The sequence below is a fragment of the Hermetia illucens genome, chromosome 4, assembly GCF_905115235.1.
Source record: "Hermetia illucens chromosome 4, iHerIll2.2.curated.20191125, whole genome shotgun sequence".
Lineage (NCBI taxonomy): Eukaryota > Metazoa > Arthropoda > Insecta > Diptera > Stratiomyidae > Hermetia > Hermetia illucens.
The window spans coordinates 8061625-8079547 of NC_051852.1; the positions used below are offsets into that span (position 1 = coordinate 8061625).

Consider the following 17923-nt stretch of genomic DNA (forward strand, 5'->3'; position numbering starts at 1 on the left):
CGCCTCAATGGTTCGCAGAGATCTGTCATAGTCGCAGTCCTTGCCTTTCGTCCTCCACGACCTCCGCACAGCCCGCCGAGAGGAGTTCACAGCCAGCCCTGCGGAGATCTGCTGCTCCTTTCCCGACCATTTATTGAATATCAATGAGGTGTTAAGCGACTCGAACATGCAGCGTCTGCTCAAGGATGCGGTTTTGAAACTGCGACCAACTCTGCCTTCCCGACATACAACGCCGGTAGTCGACACCCCCAGAGATCTCCAGACATGCTCTCAGGTCCTTATTGGGATGGATGTTTTTCGAAGGCACCTCCCATATGAGGGCCCCTTTAAAGTCCTGGGGCGCCAAGAACACTCTTTAAAGCTCGGGTGTCGGCACCTTGTCAAGACTAAAACCTTTTGCCGAACCGGGGGACGCTCCAAAAAAGCATTCGTGAAGCCTCAGCTGCGCCTGATAACACCATTGGTCATTGGTGAAAAGTTTGATGCGGTAGCATACCGGAACACCCAGAACATGTGATGTTTCACTACCCAAGATTTGCAAGGGAGAGAAGAAACCTAAATCAAGTATTGGGCAGGAGCGTGAGCCCGGAGAACTTAGTTGTGGAGATGCTGAGGAACAAAGAAGGAGGAAACCCGAAGGGAGGAGAAGGACGAGTGCCTAAAGGCAAACCTACCCCGCGAAGTGATATCTAAATGGGGCTGGAGCTGGGAAGACCGGGATGGTTTTTAGTGGGTGCTAATCCCACACGCGCCTGCTATAGCCCCGGTGTTTGAATGGCGGAGCTGGGGTGGACGCGTCTTTCCCAATTCGTGTACGAAAAAAAATATATTCTTCTAGTGAATATCGTTGTTTCGCTGTGTCGTTTTTAAAATGAATGCGTGTCTATGCAGGACTGATTTACTTCGGTCAAAGTCGACCAATCTACTCAGATTCCACTATCCTAGGCTCCCAATTCGCCAACCGACCATGCACTCCGAGTCGAGTACTTCTAATTTAGAAACCCTCGATTTTTCTTGGATTTGATAGCAACACACCCCCAGTATATCCCCCTGACAGTTTGAAGTCCTGCTGCTGAGAAATCCCAACGACCATTTTACTGGAGACGTAAGGGTATGGAGATTCGTCATGCAATAAGCTTGGTAATGCTCTCTCTACCAAGGGACTGTCAACGGCTGAACATTGCCTCTCCGATTGGTCGGCCTGCTAATTTTCCTCTATGTACCCATGGAAAAGAGGGTGACTTTGAACGTGTTGCCCAGACAATTCAATGTGTTTCTGCATTGCCCCTCTAGCCTGAATACAAACCCTTAATGGTGACTTGGCCGTCTGTAAGGAAGTTAAGTCCATCTGCAAAGTGCATCCAACGGTCATATCCGAAGAGAACAAGATCGCGGAGAAGCTGAGATCCTTGCAAGGTGCAGCAGGAAAATCGCCCACGATTCAGTCGGTGAAGGAATTTCAACCCAGTCATTCCTCAGTATCGAATGTAGTTGGTGCAAATCACGCAACAGTTCCGCGGTCTGAGGACCATAAGGCCCCGTCAACAGATGGCTTGACCTTATTGCTCCTCCTTCGGAGGCTACCAGGACGTTTACAAGTTCAGTTGGGGGTGACGGGGAGAATCAGAATCCAAACGACCGAAACAAACCAATGAAGAATGGCATCGATTCAGCTATGGAGTTGGTCCTATTCACGCCAGCTCGGAAGATCTTCCGTTTTGGAATCGATAGTACCGGCTAAGACCCAGTCCACCAGTCCCAGGAATCCCTTTATTTAGTGGGGGTATAATGCAAGCCGTTTAAAAGTTTATTCAACTCGGTGTACGATGGTTCAGAAATCGGATATGCAGAGCGTTTGATGAGCAAATTGAAGGGGATGTAAAACGTGTAATAGACCATTTCGGGGCATATGGCGAGAATTACTCGCAAACACGGACTTTTCTGGACCGTCGGTATAGTAATCACCGAGCCTTAATAGAGAAGGATATCCAGGCGTTAATTGACCTCCCTCAAATCGTTCAGGAGGACTCAAAAAGGCTGGGACGGGCACTGGATATGATGCTGTCTGCGGTCCAGAACTTACGGAAAGCAGGGTTCAATTCTGACGAAGGAGTTCTACTCATTCCGTTCGTCCTAACAAGGAAGATGGGTGAGGCGACCCGAAGGGAGTTTGACTCATCATTACGAGACCCTAAAATGCCCGTCACAATAAGTGACATTGATCAACTTTTGGAGACTAGATATGTGGTCATGCCTCCAGGCATAGCTAAATCAGAAGATTCGAACAATAAGAAGAAAATTCAAAAATAGATAACTTTTCTCGTCAATTCGGTTGGGGGGGGAGGGGGGGTCAAAGGTGTCAAGAGCTTCCTGTGCATAGGGAAGCATATTACTGTTCAAACAACACAACTATATAATAATTAGTAAGTTTCTGCACTGCCCCTCTAGCCTGAAAACAAGCCTTTAATGGTAGCTTGGCTGTCGGTCATGATAACTACACCACGCTTAGGACTTGAACCTTGCAATAGCACCTTTGCTAGGAGTACCTTAGCATATCCTGAAAAATCCAACGACTCCGCTACACCATACGCATCTGAGAATACTACGGCTCCGAATCCAAAAACCACCTTTGATCCGTCGGCAAGGAATACTGTGTGGTCACGCCGCACCAAATCGCTAGCCTTCCGCGGTGTTACCTCCACGGGTTCTCTCGTAAAACTCCCAGAACTTAACTATGTGGGACAGCATATTTAACATAAAGACTCCTGGGGAGAAGTTGCTAGAATATATTAGGGACATTCATCGAGTATGCCTGCAGAGCCCCAGTTGTCCAAAGAGTACATTGTCACAGCCGGGGTACCACAGGGATCGGTACTTGGTCCCCTGTTGTGGAATATCATGTATAATGGGGCGCTTACTCTTTCCGTCCCAGAGGGGACTACGATTGTCGGCTTTGCTGATGACCTAGCTGTGGTTGTTGCAGCAAAACACCAAGAAGATGTGGAGATTTACGCAACGGAAACAGTGAGAGCGGTAAAGTCCTGGCTGGAAAAGGCCGGGCTGACCTTGGCGGACGCGAAAACGGAAGCGGTCTTAATAACGAAACGCAGGAAAAATAACACTGTAAAAGTCGAGGTCGGTGGACATGGCTATCAAATACCTGGGGGTAATAATTGACACCAAATTGAGTTTTAGGGAACACCTAGAGTATGCATGCCAAAAGGCAGCCAGTGCCACCACGGCACTTGCAAAAATGTTGCCAAATATTGGTGGACCGAAACATTGCCGGAGGTTGGTGCTAGCCGGAGCGGTGAGCTCCATCCTGCTCTACTCGTCGCCTGTGGGGGCAGAGGCGCTTGCAAATTCTCAGAGACGGAAGCAGGTGAACTCGGTTTACCGGTGGATGGCTTTGAGGGTTTGCAGTGCTTTTAGAACCACATCAGATGAGGCAGTATTGGTGGTGGCAGGTATGATCCCGGTTGACATTCTGGCCAAAGAAATGAGTGTCCTGTACAATGCAAGACATATGGAGGGGCATGCACAGCGTAGAAATGCGGCAAGGTCAGAGGCACTTGATCTCTGGCAACGCAGATGGGACGAGTCTGCGAAAGGTCGGTGGACGCACAGGCTCATTCCCAACATTAGGGTGTGGCTTGAGCGAAAACATGGGGATACCAACTACCACATTACCCAGTTCCTCACGGGACACGGTGGTTGCTACAGGCAGTATCTGCACCGCTTTGGGTTGGATGATTCTCCGAACTGTCCCAGATGCGATGGCATACCGGAGGATCCAGAGCATGTGATGTTTCACTGCCCACGATTTGCGATGGAGAGAAGGAGCTTAAACCAGGTGCTGGGCAGGAGCGGGACCCCGGAGAGCTTGGTTACTGACATGCTGGAGTCCGAGGAGAAGTGGCTTGCGGTTAGCTCCGCAATCATCCAAATGCAGGAGGAGTTGCTGAAAGAACAAAGAAGGAGGAAAGCTGCAAATAGGAGAAGGATGAGTGCCTAAGAGCAAACCTACCCCGCGAAGTAATACCTCAATGGTGGTCCCGCGGGGCTGGGGCTGGAGAGACCGGGGGTGGTTTTTAGTGGGTGTGAATCCCACACGCGCCCGCTGCGGCGGACGTGTCTTTCTAAGATTTTCCACCTCCGTGTACGCACAAAAAAAAAAAAAGAGTACTCATAGAGTATTTATAAGTTCAGATATGATTATGACTTGGAGATTTTTAAGAAATGCTTTCCATATTCCTCGTGGTTACTCCGTCCTTGCCATTTAGGTCATGAGTGAAAGCTTTCATCGATAGAGTTCACGGCAATTCATGAATGAATGAGCAGTAATTGATCGGAAAGATTTAAATATAATTCAGATAAAGATATCCTAAAATACCTTCAGTTGTGTTTGAACTATTCCAAGGTGGATACTTATTTATAACTATCTAGTATCTTCTAAATTTGTTGAATCAGGAGAAAGTATGGAATCTCGTTCGTTTTCCTTTGTTCTTTTGCGAGTTATGCAACTGGCAGGATACACTCAATTGTATTACTGTCCCAGGAGACAGAAACTCTTTCGGAGTAATTTTCTGATAGTTTATTCGATAATCCTATGCGTGGTAATGGTGTCTTGGTTAATATATGCTGTCGTCGAAATCGAAGCCAGTTGGAGTTCCCCAGGGACCAATAGCATATTCAAGACAATGAAGTATCTTAATATTGTTGGTGGCGGAGCAGGACACATTAATTCTATTCTGCAATCCATGGTCCACCATGAAAAGCAGTTGATGCACTTTGGAAAAACGATTGAGGTCAATAAGTTGTTCAAACAAGTATTGAAAGTCAACGTTCGCTGGGAACAATTCCACAAGAGGATCGCAAGGGTAGCTGGAGGGATGCTTTTGACAAATCTTGCAGTTACGACTTACATTCTTGTGATAATCTTACACAACAAAGTCTTCAGCTACGTACATTACTGGCTCTTATACAGGCTTCTAAGCAATCTTTGTTCTTTGCGTTACTTCGAGACTTACGTAGTTATCAGTGCTTCTAAATGGATGTTCGACCAGCTTAACGAGTGCCTACAGGAGGTTAGCTTCCTCGCCAAAAGAGATACTGGCGCGAATGAACTAAAGAATCGAAAATTCGGATTGTATCTTATGGAGATGAACTACCAAAAACCCAACCACCAACAAAACGTTTATTTAAAGTTCAAAATATTCCGAAGTATCTATAATTTGCTCTGGGAATTAACCAAAATATTCAACGATATCTTCGGTCTGTCACTGTTAGTGAATATCGGGAGTGATTTTATATCTTTTCTGACTTTGACCTACTGGATGTTGACTGCAATGACAAGACTTTCGCCTGGACTCAAAGACTTTGCTCTCCTGTTTGCAGGCTTCACATGTCTAGTCCCATATCTACTCAATCTGATACTTATTTGTAGGATCTGTTATTTAACCGTTCAAAGTGTGAGTAAAAGATTCTTTTTGACTAATATATTTAACGAACTTTTATGCCAAAACTTGGATGGTACTATTCCAGGCAACCAGAACTGGACTCATGGTGCATAAAATTCCACACGATTCGGCCAATGAAAGTCATGTAACACAGGTAAGTGTGGTTGTAAATTGAAATTTATAAAAGCCATGCATTATATAGTGCAACTGTATCTCTAATTCCAGATTGAAGAGTTCTCACTACAACTCCTTCATCAAAGGATTGCATTTAATGCTTTGGGTTTTTTCAATATCGACTTGAACCTACTGTACACAGTACGTACCCGAAGTCTAGTATAAAATTGCATAAACAAAAAAGATATCATTCTAATCTTACTCAATTTCTGCTTTCAGATTGCTGGAACTACTACGACTTATTTAATAATTCTCATCCAGTTCTACTTGAATGCGGAAGCAGATTAGAACTGGACTGTGCTCTCTACCATCGTTGATCATTTAGATACTTCTGGTTACTGTATCTGTTGATTACCTTTAAATTCGCTTGGATTTGTACTGGAAAGATATTTTCAAGATTAGATGAAAATTTGCCTTGATAAGCTTAACATAAAGTGGTGTCATTCAATAATCCATAGTTCCAACATATTCTATCTTATAACCATATACCTATATAGTATATTGCGGATCAACCACACCTTCCACCCATCGCTCGCGTTTACCTGAAATGTCCTTTAGCTCTTCCTCACGACTTCCCGAGACGATCGCACTCGTCCTCGTCCTCTACCGCTCTGCGCCTTGGGGCGGCCCACTAGTCGGTCATCTTCCGAGAGTGGACTCCACTGGATGGCGTAGCCCTCAATGCAATTATCGCCACTCCTTAAAGTGTGACCTATTCACTGCCACTTCCGTCTTCCGATCACAGTGCATACAAGTGCCTGTGCGCCGACCAAATTCTTCGTTTGAGATAGTTTCAGACAAGCGCGATGACACCACACAAACAGGTTTTGACGAAAGCTTGGAGTTTTTGAGTAACAGTGGAGTTCACTTTCAATGTGCTACTCCCATATAGCAATACGGAAATAATACTAACATGGAACAGTCACAGACAATTTGATCTTGATGTTGACATAATTGCATTTCCAGATTTCAGATAGGGCGGCGAAAGCGAATGTAGAGCTGTTGATGCATCGGGAAACATCCAGTTCAATGCCACCATCCGCAGAAACCACACCTCCTAGATATACAAATTGATCGACCCTTTCCATGCTCTGCCCATTAATACAGATAGGGAGAGTGCGTTGACCCTTCAGATTGACAACCTTGATTTTGTTGGTGTTTATTTTCAATCCAACTTTGCTTGTCTCTCTTTTCAAATCAACAACCATTTAGCCAACGTCCATCACCCGATGAGAATGGTAAGAGAGCAAGCGGATAGCATCAGCGTAGTCGAGATGTTTGGGGAAAGATGTCATTGCCCATTGAATCCCTCCACGAACTCCGGAGAAGCAGCATGAAGCACGTCTATAATATCGGTGATAGGATGCAACCTTGCCAACTCCGACAAATCCTCCGAATTTTTCTTGTTAAGAACCTGAAGTCTCCAAGGAATACATGAGAACTGGCAAAATCATTGCTTGTACAATAAGAGCTTTGACCCTATGGTGAGACGTTTGGGTTCGATTGGCTGCCAACAACCGTGCGCGGATTTCATCATCGTAGATGTTATCGTTGTGATTTTCGACCCTAGATAGGTGAAATTTTCAACTTGTCTCAAAGCTGTAGGCTCCTATTTTTATTCTTCCCGTTTGATCAGTGCGGTTTGATGTTGTTGGTTGGTTGGTTTTTGGTGCTGACACTGCCACCATATATTTTGTCTTGCCTTCATTGATGTGCCGCTTGCTCGATCTGGATGAAGGTAGTTTGTACGTCTCGGATCGTTCTTCCGATGATGTTGATATCGTCAGCATAGGCCAGTAGTTGGGTGGACTTAGAGAGGGTCGTTCCTCTTGCAGTTACCTCAGCATCACGGATCACTTTCTCGAGGGCCAGGTTAAAGAGGACGCATGATAGCGCATCCCTTTGTCGTAGACCGTTGTTGATGTCGAATGGTCTTGCGAGTGATCCTGCTACTTTTATCTGGCCTCGCACAATGGTCAGGGTCACCCTAATTAGTCTTATTAATTTCGTCGGGATACCGAATTCTCTCATGGTCGTGTACAGTTTTACCCTGGCTATGCTATCATTGGCGGCTTTAAAGTCGGTGAAAAGATGGTGTAACTGATGTCCATATTCCAACAGTTTTTCCATCGCTTGCCGCAGAGAGAAAATCTGATCTGTGGCTGATTTGCCTGGAGTGAAGCCTCTTTGGTATGGGCCAATGATGTTCTGGGCGTATGGGGCTATCCGGCCTAGCAAGATAGTGGAGAATATCTTATAGATGGTACTCAGCAACGTGATACCTCTGTAATTTTTATGTACGGGACAGACAATGGCTCGTTACCAGTCGTCAGGCATTGATTGGTTGTTCCACACCTTGAGCATCAGTTGATGAACTGCTTGGTTTAGTTGGTCGCCTCCATATTTAACGAATCCGGCCGTAATTCTATCGACTCCTGACGAGTTATGGTTGTTAAGGCGGTGGATCGCACTTACTTTTTCTTCTATACTTGGTGGTGGCAGCATGTTCCCGTCATGGCGGTGTTCAATCAGCACGTGGTTAATTTGGTTGAAAGTGGTCCCGTCTGGAGAAACCCATTGTTGCTTGTGGTGCGCTTTCCGCGCAAATCAGGTATTTCCAACAACCATTTCGCGCGATACTGCTAACTGAATAATCGGCAGTTCGTTATAATTGGTATCCCTATATAAGCTGTGGGAGCCGACGTATCGCCTGAATGCGGGCTCCTTCCCTCCTTGACAGTTGAAATCTGCAAGTATGATTTTCATATCATACTTGGGACAGGCTTCTAGGGTCCACTCAATTCGTAGAAGGTATCCTTCCCAACACTCTGTAGGGACGTGAACGTTTATGAGGCTTATATTTCTAAACTTGCCTCGCAAACGCAGAGTGCATAGCCGTTCGCTTATATTTTCAAAGCCGATAACAGCAGGTTTCATTTTTTGGCTGACTAAGAAACCTACTCCGAGCACATGGTTTACTGGATGGGCGCTAGAGTATATGGTGTAGCAACTCTTCTCCAGGAAACCGGTCCCTGTCCAATGCATTTCCCGCAACGCTGTTACTGTTGCCTTATATTGGGACAGAGTATCGGCGTTCGGTCTGTACAGGGAGCGCACGTTCCATGAGAAAATGCGCAAATCGTTATTCCGTTGTTGTTGCCGGGTTCGTCGTTCTAAAGTTTATTTTGTCCGAGACTCCTTCTGCGGCTTGGTAAGATCGGTTTTCCGTGTAAGGTTGTCTACCCAACCCCCAACCTGGAGGACCAGTTAGTACAATTTGTCCCGTTTTTAGGTGCGGGAGACTTGCCTTCATCCTTCTCCGCCTGTATCATCATCATCAACGGCGCAACAACCGGTATCCGGTCTAGGCCTGCCTTAATAAGGAACTCCAGACATCCCGGTTTTGCGCCGAGGTCCACCAATTCGATATCCCTAAAAGCTGTCTGGCATCCTGGCCCACGCCATCGCTCCATCTTAGGCAGGGTCTGCCTCGTCTTCTTTTTCTACCATAGATACTGCCCTTATAGACTTTCCGGGTGGGATCATCTTCATCCATACGGATTAAGTGACCCGCCCACCGTAACCTATTGAGCCGGATTTTATCCACAACCGGACGGTCATGGTATCGCTCATAGATTTCGTCATTGTGTAGGCTACGGAATCGTCCATCCTCATGTAGGGGGCCAAAAATTCTTCGGAGGATTCTTCTCTCGAACGCAGCCAAGAGTTCGCAATATTTCTTGCTAAGAACCCAAGTTTCCGAGGAATACATGAGGACTGGCAAGATCATAGTCTTGTACAGTAAGAGCTTTGACCCTATGGTGAGACGTTTCGAGCGGAACAGTCTTTGTAAGCTGAAATAGGCTCTGTTGGCTGACAACAACCTTGCGCGGATTTCATCATCGTAGTTGTTATCGGTTGTGATTTTCGACCCTAGATAGGAGAAATTGTCAACGGTCTCTCCGCCTGCAGCTTTTCGTTAAGAAAGAGCTCCGAGCGGTCACCACGTGGAGGTGGAGATAAGGTTTGGTAGTAGAGCTGTTGGTGTTGGTTCAGCAGGCGTTTCCCAGGTTTTATGCTCCATCGTGGGTACCAATCCACGTTTCGCCCTGGGACCTACTACCCTTTGACCACCTCCCCGAACTCGTAGCGTTAAAATTCTTGCATTTCCTGAATCTGGGCGCCATCCCCATTCGAACGAGGCATCACCCGTGGAAATCGGACGGTTTCGCATTTTTGACCATTTTTCCCACCCGGGGGTCGTGGAAATTTTCATTTCTCTTCGATTTCCAGGAGCCCCTGGGCGGCGCATTTCTCGCAATATCTGGCCTCCCCGAACTCGTAGCGTTAAAACCCTTGCATTTCCTAAATCTGGGCGCCATCCCCTTTGAGACGAGGCATCGCCCGTAAAACCATTTTGACCATTTTTCCCACCCGGGGGTCGTGGAAATTTTCATTTTTCGTAGATTTCCAGGAGCCCCCTGGGCGGCGCATTTCCCCCGATATCTCGCCTCCCCGAAATCGTAGCGTTAAAATTCTTGCGTTTCCTGAATTTGGGCGCCATTCCCTTTCGAACGAGGCATCGCCCGTGGAAATCGGACGATTTCGTATTTTTGACCATTTTTCCTAATCGGGGGTCGCGGAAATTTTCAATTTTCTTCGATTTTTAATAGCGTCATCCTCCGTATTCATTTCAGGGACCTACAAAGTGTTCCTTTCTGATGTTTTACGATGCGCCTTCTGACTATTCAAGGAGCTGCGTTTCATAGTAATTGCGTTGAAACTTGAAGATTTAATTGCAATCTTTTATTCGATATTGATTACTAAACTTTGTTTTAAACCGGATATACTATAGATAATATGATGGAAACTCAAAGTCAGCAAGAAAGGATGTGCAGATCATCAGAGATAGGGTCACAAATCACGATCCAGCTCTAGTCCCTTTGTGCGCCCAAGTAAAATTGGATGAGAATTATTAGATAAGTCGCAGTTGCTCCGGCAATCTGAAAGGGAAAATTTAAATAGAAGCAAGTTAGTATCTTTTTCCTGGAAGAGATTTTATATTAAATTACGGATAAATGAAGAATATTACGCACAGTGTAGAGCAGGTTCAGGTCGATATTGAAGAAACCGAAGGCACTAAATGCAATCCTTTGATGGAGGAGTTGTAGTGAGAACTCTTCAATCTGGAATTTGAAATTGAGTTTCATGATGGAATCTGTATTACATAAGAGATTTTAATGTATCTAAATTGAGAATAGCCAGTAGGATACCTACTTGTGTTATATGGCTTTCATTGCCGGAGTCGTGTGGAATTTTATGGATCAAAAGTGCAGTTCTGCTTGCCTGGAAATCACCCGGAGTTAACATAAAAATTTGTACATTAGTCAAAGGATTCTTGCACTCACACTTTGTACGGTTAAATAGCAGATCCGACAGATGAGTATCAGATTGAGTAAATGCGGCACCAAACATATCATCCCTCCAAACAGAATAATAACGTTTAAAAGTCCAGCTGAAAACCTTGTCATAATAGTCAAAATCCAGTAGCTCAAAGATACAAAAGATACACAATCACTTGCGATATTCACTAACAAGGATAACCCAAAAATATCGTTGAATATTTTGCTTAATTCCCAGAGCAAATTATAGATACTTCTCAATATTTTGAATCTGAAATAAACGCTGTGTTGGTGGCTCTGTTTTTGGTAGGTCATCTCCGTGAGATACAATCCAAATTTTCGATTCTTTATTTCATAGGCGTCCATATTTTTTCTGCCCACGAAACTAAGCTCCTGCAGACACTCATTGACGTGGTCGAACATCCATTTGAAAGCGCTAACAACCATGTAAGTCTCGAAATAGCGCATGCCACAAAAGTTGTATAGAATCCTGTACAGGAGCCAGTAATGTACGTAGTTATACCACTTTTTATACAAAGCTGTCGCCAGGATGTAAACCGTAACTGCAAAATTCGTTAGAAACATTCCTCTAGCCACTCTTCCGATCCTCTTTCGAAAATGTTCCCAGGGGATATCAACCTTCAATACTTGCTTGAACAATTTATCGACCTCCATCGTTTTCCGGAAGTGTACTAGGTGCTTGCCACGATGGATTATGGATTGCACAATAGAATTAATGTATCCTGCTCCTCCACCAATAAGGTTAATATACTCGATAGTCTCCAACACGCTATTGATCCCTAGAGAACTCCAATGAGCTTCGATTTGGATCAAAGCATATGTCACCCATGTTGTCACTAATATGCACAGAACTATTGAATAAAGTACCAGAAATTTGCTGCGAAACAGTTCCTGTTTCTTCGGACAATAGTGCAGTTGGGTGTATCCTACCAGTTGCATAAATCGCAAATAGACAAACGAAAGTGAAGGAGACCCCATACTTCCTTATGATTCAATAAATTTAAAGAGTTCCAGATATAAATGGGTATCCACCTCAGAATAGTTCAAAAGCAACTGAAGGATTTTTATTGTATCTTAACCAGAATTATATTTAAATCCTTCTAATCTATTATTACTCCTTCATTTATGACTTGCCATGAACTCTGTCCATGGAAGCTTCCACTCACGGCTTAAATGTCAATGAGGAAGTGGAAATCACGTGGAAGATGAAAAGCATTTCTTTAAATACAAATCATCGCCAGCCCTCAATTTATAAATACTCTATGAACACTCCACCCACGTATGATCTTTTCTAGGAAAAAAATGTTGGTATTGGGTTCGTAGCGAATTGATTTCATACATAAAGACATAAAGGGGTTTTGTTAATTATTTCCATAAATTCTATGCACGATCTAGGAAGGTATGGCCCAGCCTTCTATACAAATCAATCAATCTCTTTTTCGTGTCAGTGTATCTAGGGCAGCGCCTTAATCTAGCCATGATCCACCCCCTCCACCATTCACATCGCGCCTCAAGAGTGAAGCATAGTTAGTTAGTTTAGTTAACTGGGGGGAGCCGTAGCTGCGAGCACTCAGGCCATTGTTAGGCCCATTGTACTATCCCCGTAAGTTGCCTATTCAATGGCTTCCCGCCTACGGTGTTCGCAGGCTTTAGCGAATCTTAGAACATTCTCCAGAGGCAGAGAGTGAACAGATTCTTCATTGAAGAAAACCTTGCCAAGGTGTCTTCGTCTGAGATCTGAGGATGCCGGGCAGCTGTATAAAAAGTGCAGGGTCGTCTCCTCCTCTTCCTCACATTGGCTGCACACATCAAAAGCCCTACTAGGGTTTTCATGTCCCGCTTCTTAAGGGACAACAAAAATGCCGCTCTAGTGGCCCTAGGCTCCTTCACAAGGATTTTCACTTGCCGGCAAGAGTCCAAATTTCTCCACTCGCTTGCGTGAATCCTTGCAATTTCACCCTTCAAAGTAGACTTGACAGTAGATGGTCGGATTCCAAAAGCTGGTTCTGGTCCCACCATTGTGGATCCAGACCCTCGGCGAGCCAGTCTGTCAGCCTCCTTATTACAGGCGATGTTAGAGTGTTCCGGCACCCACATCATGAATGTTTTGTTCAGTCGGCCAAGTTTCAGCAGCACCTGATAACCACTCCACACTAACTGGCTTGATATGTTGTTGCCATTTAGTGCTGATAATGCCGCCCGACTGTCGGAACAGATTCGAATGGTGCGACCCCTCCATTTTTGTCGCAGACATTCTTCTGCTGCCAATGAAATGGCATATATCTCCGCCTGGAATATGGTCGTCATTTTTCCGAGGGGTCGGGCCAGTTCTATAATCGGATTCTCCGAGAACACCCCTGCGCCCGATCCATCCTCCATGACTGACCCGTCGGTGAAGATTATTAGGTCTCTAATCTGAAAAGACTCATGGCCACTTGTCGACCATTCTTCTCTTTCGGTGATTATGACAGTATATGTCTTTTCAAAGACGAATCTGGAAACCATATGATCGGTCGGCATCAGGGCTATCGGATGTTTTTCAAGGAATTTCCAGATAGACGCATGACCGTTTGATTGGCCACCTTCCCACGCCCAATGATATCGAACCTATATGCGTCATTGGCCGCTTTCCGTTTCACCTCCAAGTGCTAAGGTGGGTAGCGTATAGCTGCCCCACCTGACATTCCTAGTGAACATAACTAGTCCAGTCTTCCTAGCGTTCACCGTGACTCCATTGCGGAGGCACCAGCTGTGGATTACATGCAGAGTTGCATTCAAGCGGTCACATACTGTGTCCGCAAACTTGCCAGTAATTATTGCGGCTAGGTCGTCCGCAAATGCTTGCGAGAAGACTTTTTTGTCCTCCAGGAGCCACAGCAAGGTATCCATGACCAAGAGCCATAGCAGTGGAGAGAGAACCCCTCCCTGTGGGCAGCCCCTGAGACATCCTGCCTCAATAGACTTCTGGCCGACCGATATGTGGATTTTTCTCAACTCTAGCATGTGAAGGATCCAACTGATTAGCAGCGGTTCGATTCCATGCTGTCTTGCCGCATCATAAATTGCCGCGAATGAGGCATAATTGAAGGCACCTTCCATGTCCATGACTGCACCTAAGGCGTATTCTTTTTCGGACATCGCCTTTTCAATTTTTGCCGTAAGTTCATGGAGTGCTGTCGCCTATGGTGAAGTGGCCACTTAGGAATGTGTGTATCTCTTATGAACCGATCTACTAGTCTTTCTAGTCCTTTTAGCAGAAAGGACGTTAGGCTGATCGGTCGAAAACTTTTTGCGTCTGTGTAGGTCGGTTTTCTTGGTTTGGGAATGAACAACACCTTCACATCCCGCCATTTATCATAATTGGAATATAAGCGTGTGCAAGGCATGCACGATATATATTCCGAATGTGTAGACCCAGGGCATCCATTCCTTCTATTACTAGCGCAGGGATGATGCTATCCGGACCAGTAGACTTGTATCTATGAAACGAGTTAAATGTCCATTTCACCCGCTCCAGTGATACTACTTTGCATGGCAGATTCCAGTCTCTCGGTTGAGGGCTGTATGTACCTGTTGGCCCCGAGATTAGATTTTGGATGCTGCCTGGGAAGTGTACTTCAAGCAAATGATTTGCCGTTTCTTCATCGCTTTCTGTGTACTTCCCATTCTGTAAACGTAGATAACCCAGTTTCTGGCTACGTTCTTTGACCAGAATCCGCTTCAGCTTTGAGATTGCCTCAAGAGAGTTAGGCTCTTCGCAAAAGCGTCTCCAATATGATCGTTTAGCCGATCTTATGCTCTTCTTTAGAGCCTTCTGTGCCGCTTTATAGCGAGAGTGAAGCATATCAAGGAGACATAATTGTGGCGACGAGCACCACCTATCAGCGTAACTGATTTCCGCCCAACACACGATCTCCAAACCATCCCTTTTCCGGCGGCCCTATCGTCATCATCGGGTAAGCTTCGACGTGTCTTTTACCTCGGATGTCGCCTACGTGTCGATATCGCCCATATGTTCTTCTTCTCGCTCAAGCAAGGAACAGGGACACAGACGCGGCGACTAGCAAAGGCCCCTCCGGAATATACTAGCGTAACTCTTTGTAATAAATAAAACTAATACATTGTAGGTGCAAGGTGGCCCCACACTACCCCACCCCAAGCTGATAATGGGTTTAACTGATAAAACCCGACTCCTGGCCCATCAACTTTAGAGGCGCAGATCAAATCTCACGCACCGTGCAACTTTCTTCTCCTAGACCTCAGCCCCGGGGACAAAAGGCTTTAGCCTGGACACGGAGACGTTCTCCCCCCTGTTCAACATTTCACAAGGGCCCTCATATGGTGGTTGCAAGGACTTTCGGGAAGCATCCACGCGAACCAAGATGTGTGTGCATACGTCCAGGTCCTTGGGGGTGTTAGCTTTCATTGCAGAATGACGGAATGACGAGGGTCCGCGGTGTCCCGGAGCAAGCGCAAAAGCTCAGTGATGGAAAGGGCTGATCTGGGGAGTCTCAAATTGTCCCCGTATACTAACTCGGCGAAGCTGGCGGTAAACTCCTCAGGATGGGCTTGCGACCACGAAGAGTCATCGTATGCCATTATGGGGCTTTCAGAGTCCTATGCCAGCGTTCCAGCATCCCATTGGATTGCGGGTGGTATGCAATGGTCCGATGGCGTTTGAAGCTTAGGAGTTTGCCTAGCTCCGAAAACATGTGTGCTTAGTGATTTTACACTTCTGACATGCGATGCACTCTCTTGCCCAGGAGTTAACATCCTCATTCATTGATGGCAAGAAATATTTGTTTGTGACCAGCCGATTAGTTGTCTGAATGCGCATAATCGTGTACTGCATGGAATACTTCCTTGCAAAAAGCGGTCGGAATACATGGCTTAGGTCCCCTTTTCAGAGGTCTCGCAGAGTATTTTGGAGGTTGAACCGAAGAGGGGAAACTTTGCTCAAGAAACGACGATAAAAGTTTAACGCGCCCAAAAGCTTTTGCAGATTCTTGAACATTTTAGGTTGTAGGAAGTCTATGATTGCCTGGACCATGTCTGCATTCGGTTGAATTCACTCAAGAGAAATCATGTCGTCTAGAAACTTCACCTGCTGCTGAAATTTCCACTTTCCAACATTAAGCATAAGACCAGCATCAAGGAGACGTAAAACCTGCATTCGAGATGTTCCAAATGTTCAGATTCTAAAGAAGAGGCGACCAGAACATCATCCAAATACACAAAATAAATGTTAAGGTTTCGCAGGACAGAGTGGATGAATCTCTGAATAGTTTGCGTTGCATTGCCCCTCCCAAAAGGCATCCTTGTGAACTCGTGGATTCCGAAGGGTGAACATATTGCCGTTTTCGGAATATCTTCTGGAGCTACAGGGATTTGATGGTGTGCCGTGGTTAAGTTCAAGGTCGTGAAAATACGGCATTAGCGAGGTTCTGCGCAGAGTCGTGAATGAGTGGTATGGGATAGCGGTCTAGACTGGGCTGTGCATTAATCTGTAATCCCCACTTGGTCTTTAGTCGCCCTTGGACTTTGGGATTATATGCATTAGAGAAGACCAGCAGCTACCCCGTGGATTTTATCCGCGGTGTTTGCCAACACCTCCAAAGATCCGGAGTTCGCACAGGCCAAGATGGCCTGGGTAAAGTGAGCCCCATCAGCAAATGATTCACCTTTGCTGACGCCAAAACGGTGACACTCGTACCGTGACTGCGACCACGGGGGGTGCGAAGGCGGCGGAGGCGTTTGCTGCGCTGTTATGAAACAACAATTGCGAAACTATACGGATTACTTGGAGAAAAAATGCAGAGTTGTCCAAGCCCCTCAAGGAGCGAAAAACGCAAAAACTTAATCACGACCAAACGGAACTCTCCCTCGGAGCGATTGGGTCAAGATGCGGGCGAGCAACGCGCTGAAATAGAGTAAAAGACCTTCTGACCAAGTGATAATTTTCAATGGCACATAACCACGCCTTCTGGTCTCTTCGAATTTCCATTCATGAGCTTTGATTTCAAAAACACCGCGCAAACGTTCCAGCGTTTATCGACAGCATCCTCCGTGGTCTCCATTTTGCCTACGCATATATCGACGGTTGTCCGGCTAGCTGAGTGGTTAGAGCACAAGGCTGTCGTACGGAAGGTTGCGGTTCAAATATCACTGGTGACAGTGGCATTTGCATCATGAATTGACGTCGGATACCAGTCGACTCAGCTGTGAATGAGTACCTAAGTCAAATCAGGGATACTATAATCCTGTAGTGTACCGTTACGGTCTTGAATGAAGTGCTCTAACACACTTCAAGGCCCTGATCCAATTGGATTGTTGTGCCAACGATTATTATTATTATGATATATCGACAACATGCTCAACGCTTGACCGAACGAAGACTAACACCGCGAGCATCTTAAGCAGCTGTTCGAGCGATTGCAGCAATATGGCGTAGTCGTCAATCTGATGAAATGTAAGTTTGGTAAATCGAAGGTCCAATTTCTCGGCTATTAACTATCCCAAGCCGAAAGCGGCAAAGGATTTGGATGCGGAATTCCGCGGCGACTCAAGTTCCATTAATTAATCTGCTGAACAGCAATATTAAGGGCACAACAGCAGCTGACTGGACCACAATATATCTAATAGGCATTACCCACACTTAGTGGTCCCAGACTTACGAATGTCTTGGGGTAGATTATCCATACACATTATAGGTCCTAAAATCTAGCAGTATCTACTAGTGGTTTAGTGCCTATAATGTGTGGAGATAAGCTTCCTCAACATATTCGGAAGTCCATGATCATCGAATGTGGGTACTACCTAGATGTACTGTGGACTGGATACCGGAGCCAGCTGAGTTTTCGCTCAACT

General features: G+C 45.7%; 1 protein-coding gene across 1 annotated transcript; it reads left to right on the forward strand.

Annotated features, from left to right (window-relative positions):
- The first annotated feature begins 4700 nt into the window (after positions 1–4700).
- Positions 4701–5921, forward strand: LOC119656246 (putative gustatory receptor 2a). Its single transcript, XM_038062660.1, has 4 exons — positions 4701–5471; positions 5545–5613; positions 5685–5774; positions 5853–5921. Exons 1-4 carry the CDS (start codon positions 4701–4703, stop codon positions 5919–5921), a joined length of 999 nt encoding a protein of 332 aa, XP_037918588.1.
- The last annotated feature ends 12002 nt before the right edge of the window (positions 5922–17923 follow it).